Source organism: Seriola dumerili, unplaced genomic scaffold, assembly GCF_002260705.1.
Source record: "Seriola dumerili isolate Sdu_G_001 unplaced genomic scaffold, Sdu_1.0 BDQW01000242.1, whole genome shotgun sequence".
Classification (NCBI taxonomy): Eukaryota; Metazoa; Chordata; class Actinopteri; order Carangiformes; family Carangidae; genus Seriola; species Seriola dumerili.
Genome location: NW_019174497.1, coordinates 8,330,958 through 8,354,432, shown reverse-complemented (window position 1 = coordinate 8,354,432; position 23,475 = coordinate 8,330,958). Strand labels below are relative to the sequence as shown.

Sequence of the window (23,475 nt, the reverse complement as noted above, 5' to 3'; positions counted from 1 at the left end):
ACCCCAAGGGTCACTCTAACAGAGCTTCAGAAGGCCTCTGCAGAGATGGAGAAACTGCTGGAAGAACAACCATCTCAGGACTTTATGGCAGGGGGGTTCTCAGCAGCAGGGGTAGAGAGACTGGTCAGAACTGAGGGAAATATAAATGCAGCCAAATAGAAGAAAATCTGCTCCAGAATTCATGTGACCATAATGACCTCAAGCATACAGGCAAGACGACACTGCAGTGGCTTTGGGACAAGTCTCTGTCCTTTGAGTGCCCCAGCCAGAGTCCAGATCATCTATAGAGAGACCTGAAGATGGCAGCTCATAGACACTTCCCATCCAGTCCAGATGAGGGTTGAGAGGATCTGTCAGGAAGAATGTGATAAACTGCCCAAATCCTGGTGAGTAAATCTGGTAGAGACTTGTAAATGAAGACTTGAAGATGTAATTGTTACTAAACTACTGAATTAAGGCTCTTAATACTTTTGTAAATATATTAAATTTTAATGTGCAGTAAACCTCAGATACAGCGACCTCTGGTGGCATCGGGGGATTTCTACTGGACACAGCAGTGGGATTATACGACTGTCCTCAACCTTAAACCAAAGCTAAGCCAATGATTATCATCCTATGTTTGTTTAGTTCCAGTAGTTTCACATCAGTAGGACACTTAACATCAACACTAAACGAAACGTGTTATTTATTTATTATTTATTTGAGAAAATATAAAGAATACAAATATGTGTGAAAAGAACAATTTGTATATTTAAGAGTTAAACATTTAAACATTTCAATCTACAAATATTAAATCTAAAACAGCTCAGTATACCTTATTAAATGTATATAGATACACTGAACTACATATAATGTAATACAAACTCTGTACAGGAACATGGCACTGAGGCTGAGAAAATACAGCTATGAATCGAGCAGGTTCAAGCACTTCTGGTGTTTACTTCCATTCATCAGACTCTTCTATCAGGCTCTTAAGAGACTGTGATTTCTTCACTGTCTGACTCTTTGCTGGACTCTGACGGAGACGAAGGATTGTGATGATGATGATGATGGTGGTGGTGGTGGTGAAGGTGTGACTCCTGGCTGTCCAGCTGTACTTGGCTGGTGGGTGCAGTCCTGTCAAGCCTCTGGCAGTAGGTGCTGCCTACATCAGTGAGGTCTGGGTGGGGGTTGGTCTTGGTGGGGAGGGTCTGCTGGCGACAGCCGCCCGTCGAGAGCAGCTCCCTCTCTTTGGAGTTTCTCCACTTCATCCTGCGGTTCTGGAACCAGATCTTCACCTGCACAGGGCACAGAGGAAAAACAATGTCAGTCACACGACCAGCCATAATCACAGCTAGTTTTAAATTCACAATATAAGAGCAATGAGGCATAAACAAGTTTGTTCTTGCTCATTATATAAAGCAATGAAATCACAAATCAAATCCTCCATGGCCACCTGGGAGTCTTTAAGTCCCAGTTTACTGGCGAGTTTCTTCCTGTCTGGTTTGCTGATGTATTTCTGCTTCTGGAAAGTTCTTTCCAGGGCCTTCCTCTGCAGGTCTGAGAACACGGCCCGCCGCAGCATGCCCCTCCTGGGCTTCCCTCTGGGGGCCAGAGGCCATGAAAACGTACCCGGTACAGGAATCACAGAGGAGGAGGCTGGAGGGACAAACACACAAGAGAGGGTAGAGGTTTAATGATCTGGATCTGCCCCATGAGGGACCAGAGGTGTTACCCTGCATTCTGAACCTGACTGATAATGTAAAATTGGTGAGGGTGTACCAACTCTGAGAATACAGATTCTCCTCCAGAACATATCAAAAGTACTGAGGTCATAAGTCAGAGCCCCCACCAGTTCACCTGCTTGTAGTTATAATTAAGGTCAAAGCATTAAAGGTCTTTTAATTTATATATACTGTGTACATGTCTTACATGTTAATCCTTCCCTCTGGATGAAGGTTCATAGTCCCCAAAGTCATTTTACCTAACCTAAACCTAACCTAACCTAACCTAACCTAGCCTAACTTTAACCTAATCTAACCCAACCTAACTTTAACCTAACCAAACCTATCCTAACTTTAACCTAATCTAACCTAACATGATGGGAGAGAAGTGTTTCATTTGTTTTTTTTAAAATAGTTTTATAGTTATATCGACGATGGTGATAAGCATATTATTTTATTTATTTATTTTAAAGATATACTGCTAAAAGGATCAATGTTAATTTGGTTGTGTATTTAAATGCAATGACTCTACCTTTTATAAATACTCAGAAAATTATAATTGTTATAATTTATTTTGCAGGTTGATTCGTATTGGTCAAAGCGTCAGGCCTTCCTGTTTCCACCATCAGCCCACAGACTCCCTGATGCCGCCTGTAATACACTTGATCTGCCTGAAATTTGATATTTAAAAGCCCAATTTGTCCGGCAGTGGAAACAGAGCCTATGCTAATAAGACGGGCTCTCCAAAGCTCCGCTCACACTGCCTCTAATGAAGCATGAAGGGGGATTGTTAGAGGCTGCAAATGGAGAGAGAAAGGTGATTGTGTTGTAATGAATTGAGTGGAAAAGGCCGTCGACAGGCCAGTATATTACAGGCCCATTAAAGAAAGGTCAGTATAATGTAGAGCTGTTAGAAAGTCCTCACTCAGGCTTTACACAGAGGTGGGGCTGTTCAGTGTTATACACCTGCTGTAACTATTATTCCAGATGTTCTGTCTGAAAATACAAAACTGATTTTTTTTTATTTTTGTAGAATTGATTAATCTGCTGATCAGTTAGAAACTAAATCAAATCAAATCCAGGTTCAAACCTGTGGATTTGATCCTGTGAGCAACGCTGCGAGCTCAAACCTTCAAGATGTGTGCGTGTGAGTGTGAGTGTGTGTGTGTGTGTGTGTGTGTAGGCGCACGTGTGTCTGTGTGTGTGTGGTTTTGGCTCCTATTGGTCACGGTGCTGGGAGCTTTGTGGGCAGGCAGAGGGGCTTGGTGGGAAAACGACGGCGCGTGAAGAGGCGCCGAGTTCCTGAGCTGGGAAGATACCCGCCTCACATTTAGACCATGACAAACGGCACTAATATATTTGAAGCGTGACAAACTGGACTAATTTGTAGATTAGGACAACTGGTGCTAATGTCAGCAGTCAGTGTATCGCCTAAATAGGCCTTCAAATTGGCAGAGCTGTTTCCAGGCTGTCCGGGGTATTCCCATGCTAAAAGGCTGACGACGTCTTTAAACAGCCAGCTCAGACCTCACCATCTGCATGAGCGGCTCAAATGTGTTTTCACAAACAGTTTGAGAAGCTGTAAGATCCAGACTTTAAGAGCTGAACTGTTTGTTAGAGGGTGTTTTCAGTTTCATCGCTTTTAATGAGTAATTATGGTCAGAGATTAAAGTTCACAGGGAAAAGGACTACTTTTTTTATTATCTATTTATTCTAAGTATATTATTAATCACATCTATATATCAGTTCATTAACGAATTAATATAAATAATAATAATAATTAATATAATTAATAAATATGAGTCTGAAATGTTCCTTGAATCATAGACATGTACTGTAAGGCACATAGAAACAATATGTTACACCATGAGTTAGTTATCATTAGTAATTAGTTTAATTATAGTTAATTAATCTATCATCTTTATTAACATGTATATGCATGTATGACAACACCCTCTGAGTTGCAATAATATGACATAACTAATCAGTGTAAAGAGCAAGCAAAAATATTTTCTGTATAATTAATTTATAACTGCTTTTGGATTGTTTTTTTTTACCAAACACTCTTTTTCAGTCTCTATGAAAAGTATAATAATGTTATAAATGAAGGCCTACTCATCACTGAGACTTTGAGGTGTGGGTGTGGCAGAGGAAAATGAAATTTCCTCTGACAAAGTTTCAGTTCAAAGTGCAGAGTGAGCTGTGAAAGGCAGAAATCTGGCAAAGTAACCATTGAATCATAGATATTATTTAATCCTGCAGATGTATCAAGTGTTGTTACTCTCTTAGATAATAAGAATATTTTTATTCCACCTTATAAAAATGATAGTTTAAAGAAAACTTTTTTTTTTTTAACCATACTCTATTTCATAGGATTATCTGTTTATTTTTTTTCTTTTGACAAAAATAAAGGGTAAAGTGACGGCAAACTACAAATGAGGTGTTTATTACTAGTATTAATAAGAGGATTCAAATGGACAGTGAACGATAGTCAGAGCAGAAGAGAAGTGCTGATTTCGTCTGTTTGTGCATTATAGTAAACAGATGTGGATATGAGCTGAATGGCAACATGAGGTTTATCTCATTAGATAAACGTCCAATATAAAGTGATGCAGAGATTTAAATGCAATAAATAGACATAAAGTAAAATAATAAACATAAAGTGGTGAATGTGGCGCTTTTCTCTCTTATAAATTGTATATGATTTGACTATAAATGAACAGCGTCTGTCCTGGAGCTCTGAAAACACTGATGCCAATATAGAGCAGTGGTGAGTCCACCTACCTGTGAAATAGGTAGCTCTGATGAAGGGATGGAGGCCTCCGTCAAAGAAAGGCAAAGGGAAGGACTTGGTCTGAAAACTCTGGACTGGAGGAGCAAACAGAGAAATAATACAAACTGACTTCTCAGCAGGACAAATAACAGGAACAGAAAAACATAGAAATGTATCAAAATGATAAATATTAAGCAATTATAGCTTCTTATACTATTATTATATATTTCAATAAAACAAAGGCCTATAGTAATGACTGTATTGGTTGAAACAATACACATTTTAAAGTTATATTTGATGCACATCAGCAAAATGATATTTGAAGTCTAATGCAACTTAATTATATGTTTTAAGATTCAACAGAGTCAATATATTGTTGATATTTTTTTAATATAATCAGTATTTTGGTCAATTGTATCACATTTTCAACAATAGTGAGAGTAACATTTGCAGTGCTGATGGACTAATAATAATAATAATAATAATAATAATAATAACAATAATAATAATAATAATAATAAATATAAATCAATTTTTATTATTATTTGTTATTATTACTAGGAGTAGCCCCAGTAGTAGTAGTAAAAGTACTGCAATAAAAATCGAAAATCATAAACTATCCATCATCCATTATTTTCTCATCATACTCACCGCTTCGTGTGGACGGTGCCAGGATCGCATTGACGCCGAACTTGAGGTAGCCGGAGTCCGGGCAGGCAGTTTGCGGAGAGCCGTGGCTGCTGCGGGTCTGCTGGCTGGAGCTCTGCAGCACAGACCGCTCTGTGCTGGGTCCTAACGCCCGGGGAGAGGCGCCCGGCCGCGGACTGAGCGGGAGAACGTCCCCCGGATTTCTGGAAGAGAAAGTCCGATGAATGTAACTGACAGGCTGGCTCAACTGGAGGAGATCCTCCACCAGAAAGCCTGAGCGGAGTGACCGGGTCAGGGGCGAGGAGAGGGTAGCGGGAGGACGCAGTAAGCCCGGGTAGAGAGGAGGCGGCAGAGCGCTGCAGGGGAACATCATGGTTGTCCGAGGTGGAAAAGTTTTGTGCTCTTTTCGCTTTTTCAATTTTAATTTTTACAGACTTTTCTTTAAGAAAAAATAAAGAGGAACTTAAACAACACACACTCCCTCTGTGCTCTGTGTATCTGTGTCTGTGTCCCTCTTAGATTTTATACAGGGGAGTCACTCCTACACACACAAACACAAACACACACACACACACACACACACACACACACTCGAGCGCGCGCACAAGTTCAACCCTCAGCCCATCTCTCAGCGTGAAGCTCTTTGAAAGTTCAAGGCGAGGGGATTGGTCAGCGGCTCTCCGGTTCATCTGTGATTGGGCCTCAGTCAACAACAGTTACATTGCCCCGCTGCTTTGATCCACTTTATTTCTCTGGTTGATTTTCTGCAGCTGATATAGATCTGTCACTGTCACTAATGAAAACTGAGATGCATGTGTAACACATGACAATGTACTGTGTGAAACGCCACATATTTAGCCTACAGTTGCTTTTATAATGGTCCAACTTGCATTAATTCTGAACTGATAAAATCATTTGATTAGATAATTTACCTTGGTGATAGATGAAGCAGGGGCGAAGCTAGACTCTCAGCACAGAGGGGGCAGAGAATTCTGTAGGGGGGCCCTCTGATAAAGTCATTTTAAAATTCACAACTATGAAATAGCTTTGATATATCCTGTCCTATGTGTGTGAAAACATACAGTTTTCAGCCACTTTGTCAGACAAGCTTGTTCAGAAAAAACAAAAGCGAAAGCAGGTTCATGTAGAAACGTTTCAGCACTGAGGCGGGGCGCTCTACGAGCATCGACTGACAGGCAGTTCAGCATCCCCTCTGATGGATGCTGACAGGCAGGTACTCTGCCTCAGCGCCACATCCGTGTTACACAGGGATAACATCAACATAAAATAGACGTGGTGGTCTACAACACTATACAGGTAACAGAGTTTATATATAGCATGTGATTCCACTTGCTGTAATTGCCAAATTTAAGTTCATGTTCAAGGGTGCCCTCTCTTGGAGGTAGTAGATATATGCCACTGGCAGCTTTGAGACATGGTGTGCAAATATAGTGTAGTAATGTCCATATGTACATCGTGTGAACATATATGTGCACTGTGATTTGTAGAAACGTTCATGAGAAAAATTATGAGTGGGTCTCTGTACTTTTTAAGTGCTGAAATGTAAAAATAACAGCATATTGCACTCTCTAAGCTAGCTAGTTAGCCTCTGAGCTAACATAAAGATAAGCAAGCCCCCTGCCCCTCATTCTCCGCACACAACGCAGAGTCGAGGGGTTGCCTGAACCTACAGTGAAGTGCAGCTAAACACAGTTACACTTATTCAGATATAGAATAGACAGTACCAGTTAATAAAGACAAATTATGGATGTTTCACTCACCAGTTGTTGTCCCTGCTCAGCCTGCTGTAGTTTAGTCTTTTCCATTTGTGTATCTGACAATCCTTCATACAATAATATAATCCATAACATACAGATAATAAACAGTTTAACAAATTTTATCTTATACATAGCATGGTCCCTTCATGATCTGCTTTCAGCGATGCTAGCCTTGTTGTTAGCCACTGTCATGCTAGTGGTGCTAGCGTTAGATTCTATCATCATCATCATCATGGTTCTGTTGAAGGGACGAACAAGACAAGAAGTGAAATGTTAGTCAAACTGTTGGTGATTTAATTCAACTGATTGGTTCTTTCTCTCCATTATACCTTAGATAAATTAAATAAACTCATCAGTTAATGTTACAGTTACACTGTGGCTTCATCACACAGTACATCGCATTAAACCGACCAATAGCGTAACTTCATCTCTCAGTCAGCATCAGTCAGTCAGGTACAGACCTTTGCTGTTGCGGTCGAGCCAGAAAGTAGCTCAGTAGGGACTCCTACTGAGCATGGGCCCTGGGGCTGTCCCACTCACCCTTTGCCCCCACCCTCCATCCACTTGTGCTGTGAGGTGTTGGCTCAGTGTAGACACAACACAAAGCTCAATGTGTTCTTACTGTCTCAAAATGAAGAATGCTCTAAGAAACCAGGCACAATCAACGAATCATTCACATGTTAATGTAGGAATTAGCCATAAAAATGACATTTTTCAGTCCTGGTAGGGAGGTAAACTTATTCAGTTATTGGGATTTAAGAACTAGACAACGGTGATTCACCCCCAAAGACCCATGTTAATATCAAGAAACACGGAATAATGACAAAAAGCTGCATACCACATAACACTTGGCTCAGCCTTTTTCTTTCCTGCTGAAAATATCCAGGACCTCCTCTGGAGTCACTTTGATGTCATTGTGCTCCATCTTAAGTCTTTAATTCTCCTGATTCTTGAAACACTTCTCTCAACGTGAGCAGTTGTCAGTGGAAGTGTTTCCAAAAGGCCAAAGAGTCCAAACACATTTGGGAAGAAAGTTTCACTTTCTGCTTTCACCACACAGACAACTTCTAACATCTTCAGAGTAAAGCAACTGTGTTCTTCTTAGTTCTTCATCTGAACATTCATTCAGTATCTTCACATGGTCAGGAAACAAGAAGCTGTGCGTACAGATCACTTCTTTGTGTTTTGTGAATCTGCAGGTGTAATGAGTAAAAGTCCAGCTGCAGTGATACAGCTCAACAGATCATAGTTTTCTTTACGGCAGTTGATGTGTTTGACAATGTTTTCACTAATAGTATTGATTGCAATTATATTGCCACCAACAGACAGGACCTGAGCTCCATGACCTCCTCTCCACAATAAAGACCTGGACAGAGGACAGACTACACAAACACACCAGAGGTAAAACCAAGCACATCATTCACACGTCTAGGTGAAGGAAACAGGGTCAAAACATCTGGAATGAAGTATTGACTGCCAGGAAAGTAAGAGAGAGAGAGAGGACGAGAGGTCCCAGGACAGCTGATGGTCCACCAACAGAAAGAGAGGACAGGGAGAGAGAGAGAAAGATAGAATCAGGTTGATCGTTAACACTGCAGAGAGGTTCACACACAAACTGAATGAAACCAATAAGGCTCAGAAAGACTTCACTAAGAGGATCACAGGCCTTATTCAGGTAAATATTGAAGTCACCTGTAATTAAAATCTCATCAGTAACAAGGTCTGAGATAAATCCTCCAAATTCTACTAAAAATTGAGTGGTGGAAGTTTGTTGCCTGGGCAAAAGAATGTATTGCTACTGGAGATGGTTTGGAGTTAAAAGTAGTATCAAGTTTGGAGGTTACACTGAAATAGACTTGTAGATTAAGGCCAAGGTATCACCCTGTTTAGTCGCCTGGGAAACATGGGCTGGTAAACTCAGGTGGGGAAAGTTCCTTTCGTAGTTTAAGATATGTTTCAACTGAACATCTACATCGACAAATGTCTTGACTTGGTTTTCTTTTGTGATCTCTCACTGCTTCATCATAATGTTACTGGTGTCATCGAGGATAGCAATGTTGGTTAAAACCAAGTTTAGCCTCTATGTCAGAGGCTCTGGCCCTAGGTAGATGGTAAAAAGGCGTCATCTATTACCAGTTTAACCATGTCAGAAGAGGGGGAGGAGACACACAGACCAATAGGACTACCGCTAACACTAACAATGTTTGAGAGGGAAGTAGCAAGTCTGAAAAGATATGAATTTGACACAAAGTGAGAAGTAGAAGATGCAGTAATGTTTTAAGAGGAGAGAAGAATGAAGAGATTAAACATAAACGAGAGACAGCAGTGAAAATCACTATGTGTGTCACAGGCAGCAGCATCAGGAAGTCACCCTGAATCCTAATGGCCTCTGAGGCCAATTTCAATTACACTCTTAAGTCTTTCCCTGTTTTTTCCTTGACTCCTCTTTTCAGAGTCTAAGTTGAGTGATATGTCATCTGTTTTGCCTTTATTGCTTCAAAAATCTCAACTTTTACCATAATAATGATGATATTTTATCCTGGTATGATCTCTAATTTCTTCTAGAGCATGCTTTCAGTTGGAATATGGCTACCAACATGATCACCATTACCCAGACCTTCCACTCCAAAAGCCACACAGGCACACAAGCAGCCATCAGCCTGTAGAGAGAACATGAGCCACGTCTATCCATTGCTGCTGACAATGCAACCTCGACTTTTTCACAGGAAAAGAATGTCCTGCTGCAGGCGTCCAGTCAAGAGAATGTACTGGATTTCAACAATACAGTCTATTATATCAGTCCATAGATCTGGTTCATTTTTTAGCATTAGCTTTCTTCTGCAACCCAATACACACAGGTTTCATCATCAGTTCACCGCAGCGACAGCACAGAACACTATTATAACTCTATTATTATTTATTTATTTATTTATAATGAATAATAATAAATATGAATCATGATAACTTCTGTTCCCAAACACAGGCACTCACACTCATTAAGCTCTGACCTTGGCCTTTCGGTTCCTCTGATCCAGTTAAGCATGAAGCGACTGTCAGCAGCACGCCCGCTGTCCGTCCCCTCATCTGCTGTCCGTCACAGCAGCATCAGTTGATGCTCAAAGCAGCTCTAAGACCATTATGTAAATATCTTGTTGGATCTGATAATGAATTGAAAAACAGGATTTGGGCCTTTCACCAAGAAACCTGACGGTGGTTTCTATTGCAGACCTCCGTCTCCTTCCTGTTAACACTGATGAGAATTATAATTATTCTACATTTAATAAACTTCTTAATGTAACATCAGTTACTGAAGTCAAGATTTTCAAAATAATGACAGCAGGTATTTTATCACATGAATCCAGAATTGTTATCCTCGCCTTGCATCATCATCATCATCATCATCATCATCATCATCATCATCATCATCATCATCATCCTCATCATCTTGTGATGTCACCAGTTGTCACTCAGTCTACAAGTTGAGGAAACAGGAGGTCTTTCTGCTTAAAGTGATTTAAACAGAGAGACTTAAAGTCTTTGCTTTAAAGCTTTGTTCTCATTGCCTTTGATCATGGTGGTTGTCTGTGCGCCCGCTGTTGATTTGACTGAGTTTAGTAGTTTAGAAACACACAACCCCCTCTGCCTGTGACCACCAGGAAATCATCTAAATGATGACAGTAGGCGACTGCTCGCTCACTACTGTCAGTTATATTTGACTTTAAGAACTTTTTGCTGCAGTGAACATTTAAAGTAGTCAGAACAGGTTTTTAAAGCTATTAATATGTTGTCCCCACATTATCTACCTACAGCACACTGCAGTAAATAGTCATCTAAACTCCATGAAAATGAATGCTGTGTAAACCCCACATTTGCGCCAGGAGGAGAATTTCCATGAGCTGTCATAACGCTTACCTTAACCTAATTAGCATTTAACAGTTAATTAGCAAAAATAAACTATATTCATAACTATAACTAAAATAAATAGGCTAACCTAATTGATGGAAAACTTATATAATGCTGTAAATATTAGCTAAGGCTCAGTGTTTTTGTAACGTATACTCACCTTTGACCTTTTCTGAAAAACAAACTAGTATTTATTTGCATGGCTTTTATTAAGTTTGCTCTCATGGCCTTGTTTGGGACAAAAATGTTAATTTTTTAAATAACCAGGTTGTCACTGTCGTGGTGCTCTGACAACAGGGACGATTATGAACTGCAGTGGGTGGACTTCAGAAAGACAGAGGGGAGAGATGAACAAAGGAACGTCTAAAGAAGATTTGGTCTGGGACTTTAGGGTGCGAGATGTAAGTCCCTGAGGGTGAGCGATAAGACCTGTGACTAATGGCATTTGAGCTTGTGCTGCTCTCCCCCTCTATGTTCACCTAACATGTCGCCTATATTTCTCTGAACAAGCATCATTTCTCGCCCAGCAGACGGCCCGGCCTGATCCCCACCGCGGGGCCCGCTGACAGGTCAAAACATCATTTAACATGAATGCTGGGCTTCCACTGGAATGTTCTTTTGATTGTAATGGTTAATGGTTCATTTCTCCAGCTTCACTGATATCGTGTTCCGTGACTGGTTCATTTGTGACCAAAGATGTGTGATACAGGAATAAATGAATACATCTTCGACAAACCCGTTAAAGAACCTTTTGTTCTTACCTTGACTTTTCCTGCAAACGTCCACCGATGTCCAGGCTGTTGCTCACAGCACGCTGCTCCATATTCGCTGACACTGAGCGCAGGCCGACTTCAAATATCAGTGTTTCCTGACCGACTTTTCTGCTCACAAGTCTGCTTTATATTTCTAGTGCCACTGAAGTTACAACCAGAGGAGCTTATATAGGACAGTAATTTGTGGTATCATTGGAGCTCCCTGCCTTGAATGAAATTATATTTTTTTAAAAACTTACATGTAAACAATTTTCACTGGAACCTGTAGTGAAGAAATAGTCCTTTCAAAAACTGGTTTGAAAGAGATGTTTTACATGGATCTGTTTTTGCTTGAACAATAAACTAGTAAACAAACCTTTTTAATGCCCCCAAATAATTGAAACAACTTTAAAATAAAATTGACAATATGGAAAAGTGTCGATAACAATCAGTGACAAAAACAACTTCTTTACATGTTTGATAGAATGTAGTTATTATAGAACAAGGGGAAGAGATCATACAAGAATATAAAGGGAACAACTATTCCTCAATATAAAATGGTTGTGGATTGCTGTGCAAATTAAAAGAACTTAGTTAAAATGTAATAACTAAAAAATCCTAATTTACTCTGTATACCTAGATAAAAATGAAAGGAACATATCCAGTATGATTCATCCATGTGTGGTTCCTCTGGTGGCCACAGGCTCCAACAGCACGTCTTAAGGCCTGAAGCCATATTGAACAGTTCTTCTCATTTTCAAGTAATTTTACTTAACTGAACCGAGCAACTGCTTTTATCACAGCGTGGCCCAAATCTATCTGAATTTAAATGCACCTCATTTTGGTATAATGTTGTAAACTATTCTCCTTCTGAACCTATTTTGAAGTCATCATGATGAAATGATCGGCTCGTCAACAAAAGGAACCAATCATTATACGAGCAGCGGATTTGCTGAGTGGCAGCTCCGCTGGGAAATATGACACCTTAACCAAAACCCCTCTCAAAGAGAGAGAGAGAGAGAGAGAGAAATTGTTGCGTTCAAAGCATTTTATTCCTCCAGAAAATCCCTCTATTGTATTGAAGTGGAGCAGATGGTTCTCTGGGAGGGAATATGGGAATCAGCAGAACTAATTTCTCCTCCTGATCTGACAGACAGACCGGCCTGCTGCTCAACTCTTAACCAGCACAACAGCTGTTGGTGAATTAAACCAGTTAAGACTCATTTTAAAGCTATTAGCCTCTTGAAGTCTTACAATATCAACCCTCCCCACCTAACTCCCTGAATTGATTACACATACAAAGAGGGAAAACAACTAAGTCTGTGTCTATTGAGAAGTAATAACTAGTTAAGACTCATGTCACAGCACTAAGCCTCCGAGTCTTAACGAACATTTACCAAAACAAACCATCTCATAAAATGACAATACATGAACTGCTACTACTATCTAATGAAAGCATGAGAGATGGATATCAGTAGACATTGAAGTCTTTTCAAAATGATGCTGACAAATGTCTCACATGAAGCTGCTGTAGCTGTATGAAGATGTATTTATGTTAAAGTTGTTTCTCTCCATCTGTCTTTCATGTAGGCAACAGAACCACTGCCAGTGTTTCCCATTAACATTAAACATTGACACCAACAATATGACTAAGCAGCGTTAAAATGTCTGTGATTATACTGTTCAAGAAATATCAAATGTAAAGGCTGAAAAAAATCAGACAGAAACCTGGGTTGAAAGAAAAACTTTGCATTTTGGGTAATTACTAGTATTATATAAATTTGTCTTAGCAAACATTTATTTCAAAAAAGATGGAATATAAGTTTCTGTATGTTATTTCTAGCATCTGTAGTTGTGTTAATCCACCAAGAGTAAGCAGTATCCTAGCTTTTATTATATTATATATTTAAGTTCAAATAAATAAATAAATACATTTGTTTTACATTCCCTTTTCAAATCCTATAAAATATGACTGCTATCAGTTATCTTTAGATATGTAACCAGGAGAAAATTTTACCTTTGTACGAGCTGCTTCAACCTAGCTTGTATATTTGGTTTAGCTAGCATGCTACATGAAACTTTGTCATCATCATACAGCTACTGTTGTTTTACTTACGACATAGTTGTTAATTAAGAAGCATTGAAGGCGTCATGAAGGGGAAAAAACACATGAAAGTATGTATAAATTAATAAATCAAACTTCAAATTAGTAACGTCTTGGCACATATACATTTTTCATAGCAATGAAAGCAAATCATTTCATATCAGCGAGCTCAAATGAGTTAATATTTGATTAGTAATAAAGTGTGAATCAATTCCTTCATATTAAATGTGAATGAATAAATTCAGTATTTGTAGGCACATCAGCACCACAGTAAAGCTACTAGCCTGTTAAGCTAACACTCTGGGCTCCTCCCTCACAACTTGTTGTGTCCGCTGTCAGCCACAATTTACCAAATGAAAACTCACATGTTCACAATGGAGAGGAGGGAGATTGCATATTAGAGTGATCAGAGCTTATTGGGAAAAGGTGTCAGTGTGACTGTGAAAATACTTTGTTCACATTCAGTACCTATCTCAGTAAATCAATAGCCAATAGTGTCAACTCTGCCTCTCTCTCTCTCTCTGCATTGCGCCCACTCTCTCACTCTCTCTGTCTCTCTCGGTGTCTCTCGGCTGGAGCATCTGTTTCCAGGCACTGTGGAACAGAGTGGATTAGTGGGGCCTTCAGTGTCGGAGTGAAGCGACAAGCATTAAAGCCATATTAACTTTCCATTAAACATCACCTCTCTCTGTTGAGGGAGAAAGAGACACAAGCCCTGGGATAAAGCTCCTTACAGAGAGAGGGAGTGTGTGTTGAACCTGGTCCCTCAATGTACTTTTTCTGCACTGGAAAAGAAAATGCAGAACAATAATTACTGAATGACACCCTGTGAAATTTTACATTTAGACTCACTGTAGTTTTGTCATGTTTAATTAATGTCAGTGGCATCATCAAACCGTGAATATCACTCATCCAGTTTCTGAAGCATCAAAGTTCATGAGAATATTTTCCATATTTTTCATTGAGCTGACATAAGTTAAGAAAATGATTTCTTGATTCCCCTGAAATAATGTCATAATGATTTCAGATGTAATGTGTAGATATGATTCACTTCCAACTTATTCAAAAAAAGATGGAATATAAGTTTGTGTTTATTATTTCTAGCATTTCTGTAGTTGTATTAATCAAATTGCTCAAAGAGTTAGCAGTATGCTAGCTTTTATTATTTTATATATTTAAGTTTAAATTAAACTAATTCATTCAACGTGTTTTACATTCCCTTTTCAAAACCTATAAAAAATGAGTTAGCTAGTTAGCTTTAGATTATGTAACCCTGTTTTTTTTTTTAACCTTTCTACCAGCTACAGATGCTTCATAGCTTGTATATCTGGTTAACTAGCATGCTACATAAAACTTTGTAATTTATAGGCTCTTGCATGACAGCGTCCACTGGGTTCCCCTTTAGCGTCATTTTTTAACCTGCAGAGGCAATGTCATTTTTGCATGAATGAAGCTACATTTATTAATAGCAGCTGAGCCACCAGGTGGTTGTTGGAGTTAATGGCAGACGTACAAGCACATGACTACATGACTGTCACACCAGAGATCCCGGTTTGCATCCAAGTGGTTAGGTTTAGCCAACAAAATGCTAAAGTTAGGGAAAGATTGTGGTGTCGTTTAATCAAGCAGCACCCTCCGATGCTGAAAAATGAAGCCAACACTGAGGTACCAAAAACTGCAGTTCCCCTGATGACCACTAGAGTCTAGATCCAATTGTGAGTCAATTCCCATAGACTCCCATGTTAAAATGTCCAACTTTACAGCAGAAATAAACAGCTTGGTACAAAAAACTGTTTTGGTCTCTAAAGCTAATTTCTTCCTTAATGGCAACTGTACAAGAGGTGAATTTTTACATAACTCACTTGTTTAAATTGCTTAAAGTTCTGCATAATTGAGGGCGTGTTATTTGAGTGACAGGCCGGTGAGCGTATGATTGCCACAAGCAAGCATGCACCGAAGTCTTGGCTTGATAGGCGCCTCTTCTCTTTCCCATTTTTGTTTTAGCTGGGAGTTTGCGGAGTCATGTACTGCCAAGATGGTGACACTGGAGCAGCCCTCTCTGAGCTTCAAAACCACTCTTTAGAAACCTGTGGGTGACATCACAGAATGACTAGTACCAAACCATAATGCGCTCTCACCCCATACACAAAATGTCAGACGATGGGCTGTGGTCTGCTTGAGTTATGCATAAACTTTAACACAGCAGAGAACATAAGAAGTCTATTGGACTGCCATCCTGTGAAGGATTAGGTTATAACATTGAATTATTTTACTGTGATGGAATAACGTTTTGTTGATTTCAAGAATTCTCTTGTGAAGTTATTGCAGTCAAGACATTTTACTATAAAGAAAACAGACTAAAGGTGATTGATTAATTGAGAATTTAACAGTGAATCAAATATCTACATGTAATAAAGTCAGCATTTTCATGTCTTCCTTATTGTTTTGGTTTTATGGCCGTTATGGTTCACTTTCAATGCTCTCATCCACCTTGTTGACATTTTTCTCAGGAGTTAGTGGAGACCAAACCAAAGCTACAAGGAAATAAAATAAGAGGTGACAAGGGAAGGTGGGATCAGATGAAATATGTCATGTTTTCTTAAATGTTTTGTTTTGTGAAATGTTGTTGCCTTGTGTTTTGGCCCCCTTAGGGCCACCGTAGTGATCCCCTGACATCAGGTCAAAATTGCACATACCTGCAAAACTAATGACAATCCATCAGCCTCAGCTGTACTTTGTGTTTATTTCCAATTAGCAAATGCTAAACTAAGATGGTGAACCGATTATCAGCATGTTAGCATTGTTATTGTGAGCATGTTAGCATGACGACATTAGCATTTAGCTCAAAGCATTGCCTCACAATGCCATTAGCGATTAGCCCGTGTTGCTGACAAATATGAGAAATTGGTTGCCTCAGTGCCCCCATCAGAGCCTTGGGACACTTGTGACATAGAGCACTCTCATTGAATGCTCATTAGTTGTAGGATTGGTCATGGGAGCTCAAAGCAACTCATGGCTGTGCTAACAATCTGTCCCATTATAAGAGCTTTCATTCTTACATTCACAGCCCATTCTGCTCCTGGAGTCTCATAACGTTCTGCAGCTCTGCAGCGGGAGGCTTTAAGCACCTGGCAGGTTGTTTAGAGGGGAGCTTGTAAATGCCTGTGGTTAAAATGAGCTCTGGGGCCCAAACACAAGCCAAGCAGTGCTGGGGAAGAGGGGAGGGAGACCGATTTGGTTGTCAAGTCTAGTTTACGTTTTGGTTTTGTCAGCGGAGCGGGGAAAGAGAAAGTGACCCAGTGCCTCACACCAACCTGTTGCCTCAGTGTACGTACCTCTGTTTTTTTTCTTGTGCTATTCAGATGGAGCTTTGGACTAAGCGTCATTTAAGAACCACAGGAAACCACGGTACATGGTGTGGACCATGAGTAATCACTGCACAAATTCATTCAGATTCAGCCTCCACAGCACTTAGTGACTCTGTGTTTCCACAGCAGTTGAAAAAATATGCTATATATTTGTTCTACAAAAAATGTATTTATTTATTTACTCAATGAGAGATTGATTGAGTCACAGAAGCTGAGCAGAGGCTCAGAAGAGGCGTCAGAGTTCCTGCCTCTATTAAGACTAGATTAGATTTCTGGGCCTAAATGTAGTCAAAGCTAATCCAGTTCAAAATAGATTATTATATTCTAATTCTAATTATATCATTCCATCACACCACTGTTCCTCCCTTCAACATAAATGGTGAAACTTAAATCCTCCTCAATGGGCCTAAACCTGGTTTAATGAGGGATGTCTCTGCATGTAAAATGTGTGTGTTGACTCAGTCACTCGTGGAAACATCATTCTACATATTAACTTCCTGTCTCACTGCTGTGTGTATATTATTATAAAAGTATCTACTCATTTCTACTGCTGGAGTGGGTGTTTTGAGTCAGTTCTTTTTAGAGGGAATTTTGTTTCAGCCTGGGGGTGTACAGAGAGCCAGGGGAAGCACCTTGTCCAAAGGCCTGCATTAAGCCGGGCTGATGGGTTCAGTGCAGGGTTGAGGGCAGAGACTCTGAGCTAGCTGAGGTGACGAGACCAAGGTTAGCACTAGGCTTAAAGATGAATACGGCCAGTCTTATTTCTGAGGTGGGCTGAATACAAGGACGCCAGCGCAGCACTGCATGGCTAGCAGGTATTGAGGCGTGCCACGCCACATAATTGGATTGAATGCCAGCCATGGTATTTATGTCACTTCTCATCTTGTCAATCCCATAACAGGCATGGCAACGGCGTGGGGATCTCCCATGGTGACGGGACTTTGCCTTATTCAGATAGAATGGAGAAAAAAGAGCCAAGCCTCATTTAATTCACGTTTAATTCTCACTCAAACCGTTTTAAGGGCTGATGTTATTTGCATAACAGGGAAAAAGGGACTCTCCAGGCTTTTCCAGTGTCCCTGTGTGTGTGTGTGTGTGTGTGTGTGTGTGTGTGTGTGTGTGTGTGTGTGTGTGTGTGTGCGAGAGAGAGAGAGAGAGAGAGACAGAACAGGAACAGTGTTGTAATTGAAAGTGTATAGTAGGCTTATATATGCATATGCTGAGGGACAAGCGTTCTCACACGGATCAGCAGACAGAGAGATTCTGTTGCAGTACACTCATGCGTACCGCTGTTTATCCACAGATTGAACTCGTTTATGTGATGGCATTTCCACACAGCGTGACACAGTTACATCTCCCCATCATTGGAACTCCACATTGAACAAATACAAAACTACTTTGCCTCAGAGACTCTGTCTTATAAGTAATAATTCATGTGAGATTCAGTGAAAATAATCCTTTTCACATTCAATACCGGATTAAGTTCAAAACACAAGTTCATCAGCTTTCATTGGAAAAATGTTCAGAACAAAGACTGATCAAATTATCTCTGTGGGAAAATCGATTATTAAATACATAGAAAACTACATTAATATAAACTAAATATAAGAATAAATGGGAAGAATCATAGATACTGCAACCAACAATTGTAACACTAACTGTTAGTGGAAATGTTTGCAGACTTCAAGATAGAGGCCAACTAGTAAAGTAGAAACAATAATGATAACTGAAAAAAATGCACAAAACAGAGTTTACGAGTAGATATTAAATGAAAAACAATTAAAAAAAAAACAACAACAACAACAATTTAGCCATATCTAATGATGGTGATCACCAACAGACATGATATCATCCTGCTGGCAACAAAAAAGTCACAGAATAATTCATCTCTCTGTCGGTTGTATAGATCAATTCTTCTTCCCTTTATAAAGCAACAGTCTGGGAAAAACCTTAATCCCAAGTTCCAGCCAGAACTGACAGACAAGCTTTGGATAAAACAGACGTGCAAAACTCATATTGAGTAAAAGAAAAAACATGCCATAAAATTCACAAGACTTTGATTTATTAATTAATCTGTTGCGTCAATAGAATAGATGTTAAGAGATTTAAAGATTTAACCAATTTAAAGGTCGGACTACTTTATTAGAATTTGAGAAGTAGCCTATACTCACAAAATTAAGCATAAAAATAAAGTAATGCATAAAACACAATTTACTGACCAATTGAATCAGCACAACACAATCATTTCCTCATGTTTATTTAGTTTATGGAGGTAGCAGTTTCTTTAAAGACCACTCTATCATTGCTGTTTGTCTCATCCGTAACCTGATATATTTAGGTTCTTCTTCCTGTTCGAAAACAGACTTACACCACAAGCAAGAAACACAAAGCTGAGGTTTATACAAACACTCACTGGACTAGACATGACTAGATTAGATTAACTGGTTTGTTACACCATCTAGCCTTTTTGGTGTCCTATGCGAGATTAGTATTCTGTGCCCCCCCCCCCCCCCCCCCCAACTTTGTTTTTAGTCATCAGACATTAGAAGCTAAGTAAATGTTAGGCAGCTCAGCTCCCAGCCCCTATAAGACATCCTGTGTCTGCTGAACAGCGTTGGTGATTCACAGATTTTTAACACAAAACTGTGTTTTTCAGTGTCTCTACTGCTTTTAATTACCAGGTCTGTTTGTTATAGAGAGGAGGTGAAGACAAGTACTTCCATGATCCCACGCTACTTCACGGCGTCGACTCCTGGCGGCAGAAGATACATACTGTGCGTTTAAGTCCTTTGTGTCATTGTACTGCAGATAATGTAGCACTACTATGTGGCATTAGAAGCATATTCTGCTCTCGGTTCCACCTTGACATTCTGCTCCCTGGCTACCAGCCCACGCTGCCTCTGCTGTGAGTCGGCTCTGGGTTTGGTCAAATGAACGTCCGGTTAACTTCTCCACCTCTGCTAAAGTGTGGAGCAAAGCCACTAAGACCTTGATAATGTCCAAATGCAGTTCTCTTTGCCTCTGACGCGACACATGAACCTGAAATCTGATGAGAATTTTGTTGAATTGTGAACTAGCTAAAACTACACTCTTCCATTTGTGCACTGATGAGCCTTTCTCACAACAGATATTTTAGGAAAAGCACAAGTGGAGTGAGCACAATATGAGCTGCGCCGCGTCTCATCCTTCATGCATCCTTCAGAGCGCCACTCGGCTCGGCCTTTGTGGCCTGTGATAGCTAAAGGCCACGCCTCCGCAGACCGCGATGGCAGAGGCCGAAATCACACAGACTGGCCCATGGAGGATTTCAGCTTTGCGCCACCAGCTGTGCCTGCCATTATTGTTGCGTCACAGAGCACCGCTCCTGTCACCTAGCAACCGTGACAACACGTAACTGTTTTTTTTTTTTTTACAAAAACTTAAGGTGTTCAGGCCCTTGGTTTGCTGTTGATCTGAGCTGAAACGCAATAGTTACATTCAACAGTGTAATCGTCAGGCTCTCTGTCGGCGTTGTTTGATGGCAAATAATTTTTATTGCTTGCGTGCAATAAATCTTGGGATCGGTTTTCTCGATGAAAGATCCACCTACTGGTGTATCTTCATTGCCCAGGAGAGGCAGGAAGGAGCATCCAAAATGCTGCAGGCCAGTCGTGCCACTCAAAAGGATGCCGACCCTGAACTGGGACACAGGCCCTGGAACTAAATGACATGTTACCATTGTAAATGTAATTAATTACACCCCCCTGGACAGGTCTCCAGTCTATCACAGGACTGACCTGTAGGGATAAACAGCCACTCACACTCACATTCACACCTATGGGAACTTTTTGTTTTTTTTATGGTCGCCAATTGACCTAATGTGCATGTCTTTGGACTGTGGGAGGAAGCCGGAGTACCCGGAGGGAACCCACACAGGCGCAGGGAGATGCAGACTCCACACAGAAAGGCTCCACGTCCGCAGTTCGAACCCAGAACTTCTTGATGTTACAGTGCTAACCACTGTACCACCGTGCCGCCCTTTCCCTGCTCCGACATGTCATAACGTCTGCTGTGAAAAAGGCAGATTAGGCTACAGGCCTCATTCAAACTTGTGTCAGAACTGGTTCTGGTTGTGTGTTGCCATTAGCAACAGTCTGTTGTGATGACTATGGGAAGATGGCTCTTTATTTGTATCTAGACTACAGCCACAATTAGTGAATTGTATGGAAACAAAGGAGAGCAGTAGGTTGTTTACCTCAAGTCAGCAGCAGCAGCATGAAGAAGAGGCCCAGTGAGCGTTCAACGTTTGTTCAGGAGTTCTGTTTTTAGTGGTTGGTCCAAAAGGAAACAATGTAGAAGTCGTTGGCTTAACACTTCTTAACAATGTCTACAACAGTGTTGACAGAACTGACTACTGCGATCGTTTATATACCTGGGTCCCTGAGTTAGCTAATTAGCCCCATTAGCTCCGCCCACTTCCTGCCAATATTGCTAACCCAGCTCAGTGTTGCCTGTGTCTTGTCTTTGTCTGCTTTGTCTGTTTTGTTTTGTTTTTTTTGTTTTTTTTTTACATGATTTCTTTGCTCCGCCTCCCAGTGTTTCAGTTCAGAGGATCTCAGATTTTTAGGGATGTGCCTAGTTGCTCAACAATGTCACTGTTTAACATCAAACCCCTGACAACAAGAAAAAAAGAGGGGAAAATCACAGAAAACAGGAAGAATTTTTTGTCTGTTAGGATTCTATATTTATATTTTGCTGATGTGACAGCATAATGTGGAATACAAAAACATTTAGCTTTCTCTAGCCAATACTTCCTGGCGTATGTGAGCACTTTGAGTATTTTTCCACAGTTGTTACCAATCTATTAGCAGACAACCAAAACCAAACAACCAAAAGCAGAACATGTGGACTTGACTAGGACTCAACAACAAGAAAACAAGACCAACACCAAAACCTTTGTTTACATTTGGAAAATTATTAAACAATTAAAATACTTAATAAATAATAAATAATTTGAATGTTAACCCCTCACAACTGAAAAAACAATAAAAGAAGCTAATACTGTACATTATAAATAAAACATACATAATGCAACATTACCTAAGTACAAGTATGTGATTCATTTGAATCATGTTTTATTGTTATTTCTATTTTTGAATTTGATCATTTAGGTTTGATAGTTATGTTCCCAAGTCTCAGTATTTGGAAAAATAATATGTAAATCAGACGGTCAAAACCTGCCAGTTTTTTCATGATACTATCCTCAAAGGTTCTTTTGCTGCCACAACGATTTCCTCCGCTGTCATCTCTGTTGGTTCACCCAAAATGAAAACACAAAAAAACAAAAACATTTCCGTTGCCATATTGGTTTCAGTATTTTCTTTTATTTATTTATTCTTAACTAAGACATTAGATTTGAAAGAAAGAAACAATCACTACCCAAGAGGAACAAACAGTACTAAGGGTAATGTTTACCTTTGTCTTCTTCTCCCTCTGTAGCTCTTTAATCCTGAACCTCTGTCTAAAATTTCTACCTACCTCCCACCCCTCTCCTCTCAGGACTAATCCCTGGTTCAACCTTTGATTTTAACCTCAGCTCTCTCCCTTGATCCAGCTGTCTCCTTGAGCAGAGAGAGAGAGAGAGAGAGAGAGAGAGAGAGAGAGAGAGAGAAAGAGAGAGAGAGAGAAAGAGAGGGCAGAGGGATAAAGTGACTAATCAGCTTCCTGCTGCTTCTCTCTTCATGCTCTTTGTTGGCTTTCGGCCCTTTAGCCTGTCTCTTTGCTACCTGCATGCAGACACACAAACACACAGGCACATGTTATGATATGCACCGACTACACATGTATATGCGTACTTGTGGTTTGATCTGGTTCCCTGGTGGACTCCATTGTGTGGGGGCAGGAAACAGCTAATCCAGTCAGACCCGACCCAGTCAGGGACCTGTTGCTCATATAATCTAACTGGCAGGAGTTCTGCTATGGGAGTAGGAAAAAGTAAAAATCTACCTTTCACACCACATCTCTTGGTTTCTGTTGAGGGCAGTGGCAGACTCAGGCTGTCTGAGGGGCAGGAGCAAGAAAATATAAAGGGCTCCTGATACACTCAGTAGACCCCCATCAGCAGATGATGCATGTTTGGCAAAAGGGCGACATCCCCTATTAACATTAACATTTCATAGTCTGATTCAGTGTGTAAGGAAAACAATATCTCTGTATTAAAAAGGGTTTTTCTTTTTTAAACATTTATTTTGTAAAACATAAAACACAGGAAATGTTTTCAATGTTTATTTCTCAAACACATCTGTAGTAAAAACATGGAACTTCTAAGAGTTTGAGATTTCTAATCTCGCTCTACACTACAAGATTAGAAAATAATGGCGCACCACACACTACAGGATATTAGATTATCGTGCCAGAAGGAGCAATAAAGGAGCAATGCACCACTGCATGTGATCTCAGAAGCAGAT

The 23,475-nt window shown here is 40.1% G+C and overlaps 1 protein-coding gene across 1 annotated transcript; it reads right to left on the bottom strand.

The window, feature by feature from the left end:
• Positions 1-971: 971 nt before the first annotated feature.
• On the bottom strand, positions 972-5,497 carry LOC111229792 (homeobox protein DBX1-B-like). The gene is made up of 4 exons (XM_022756263.1): positions 5,128-5,497; positions 4,488-4,571; positions 1,436-1,638; positions 972-1,277 (listed from the first exon to the last, which is right to left on the bottom strand). Exons 1-4 carry the CDS (start codon positions 5,495-5,497, stop codon positions 972-974), a joined length of 963 nt encoding a protein of 320 aa, XP_022611984.1.
• Positions 5,498-23,475: the final 17,978 nt, after the last annotated feature.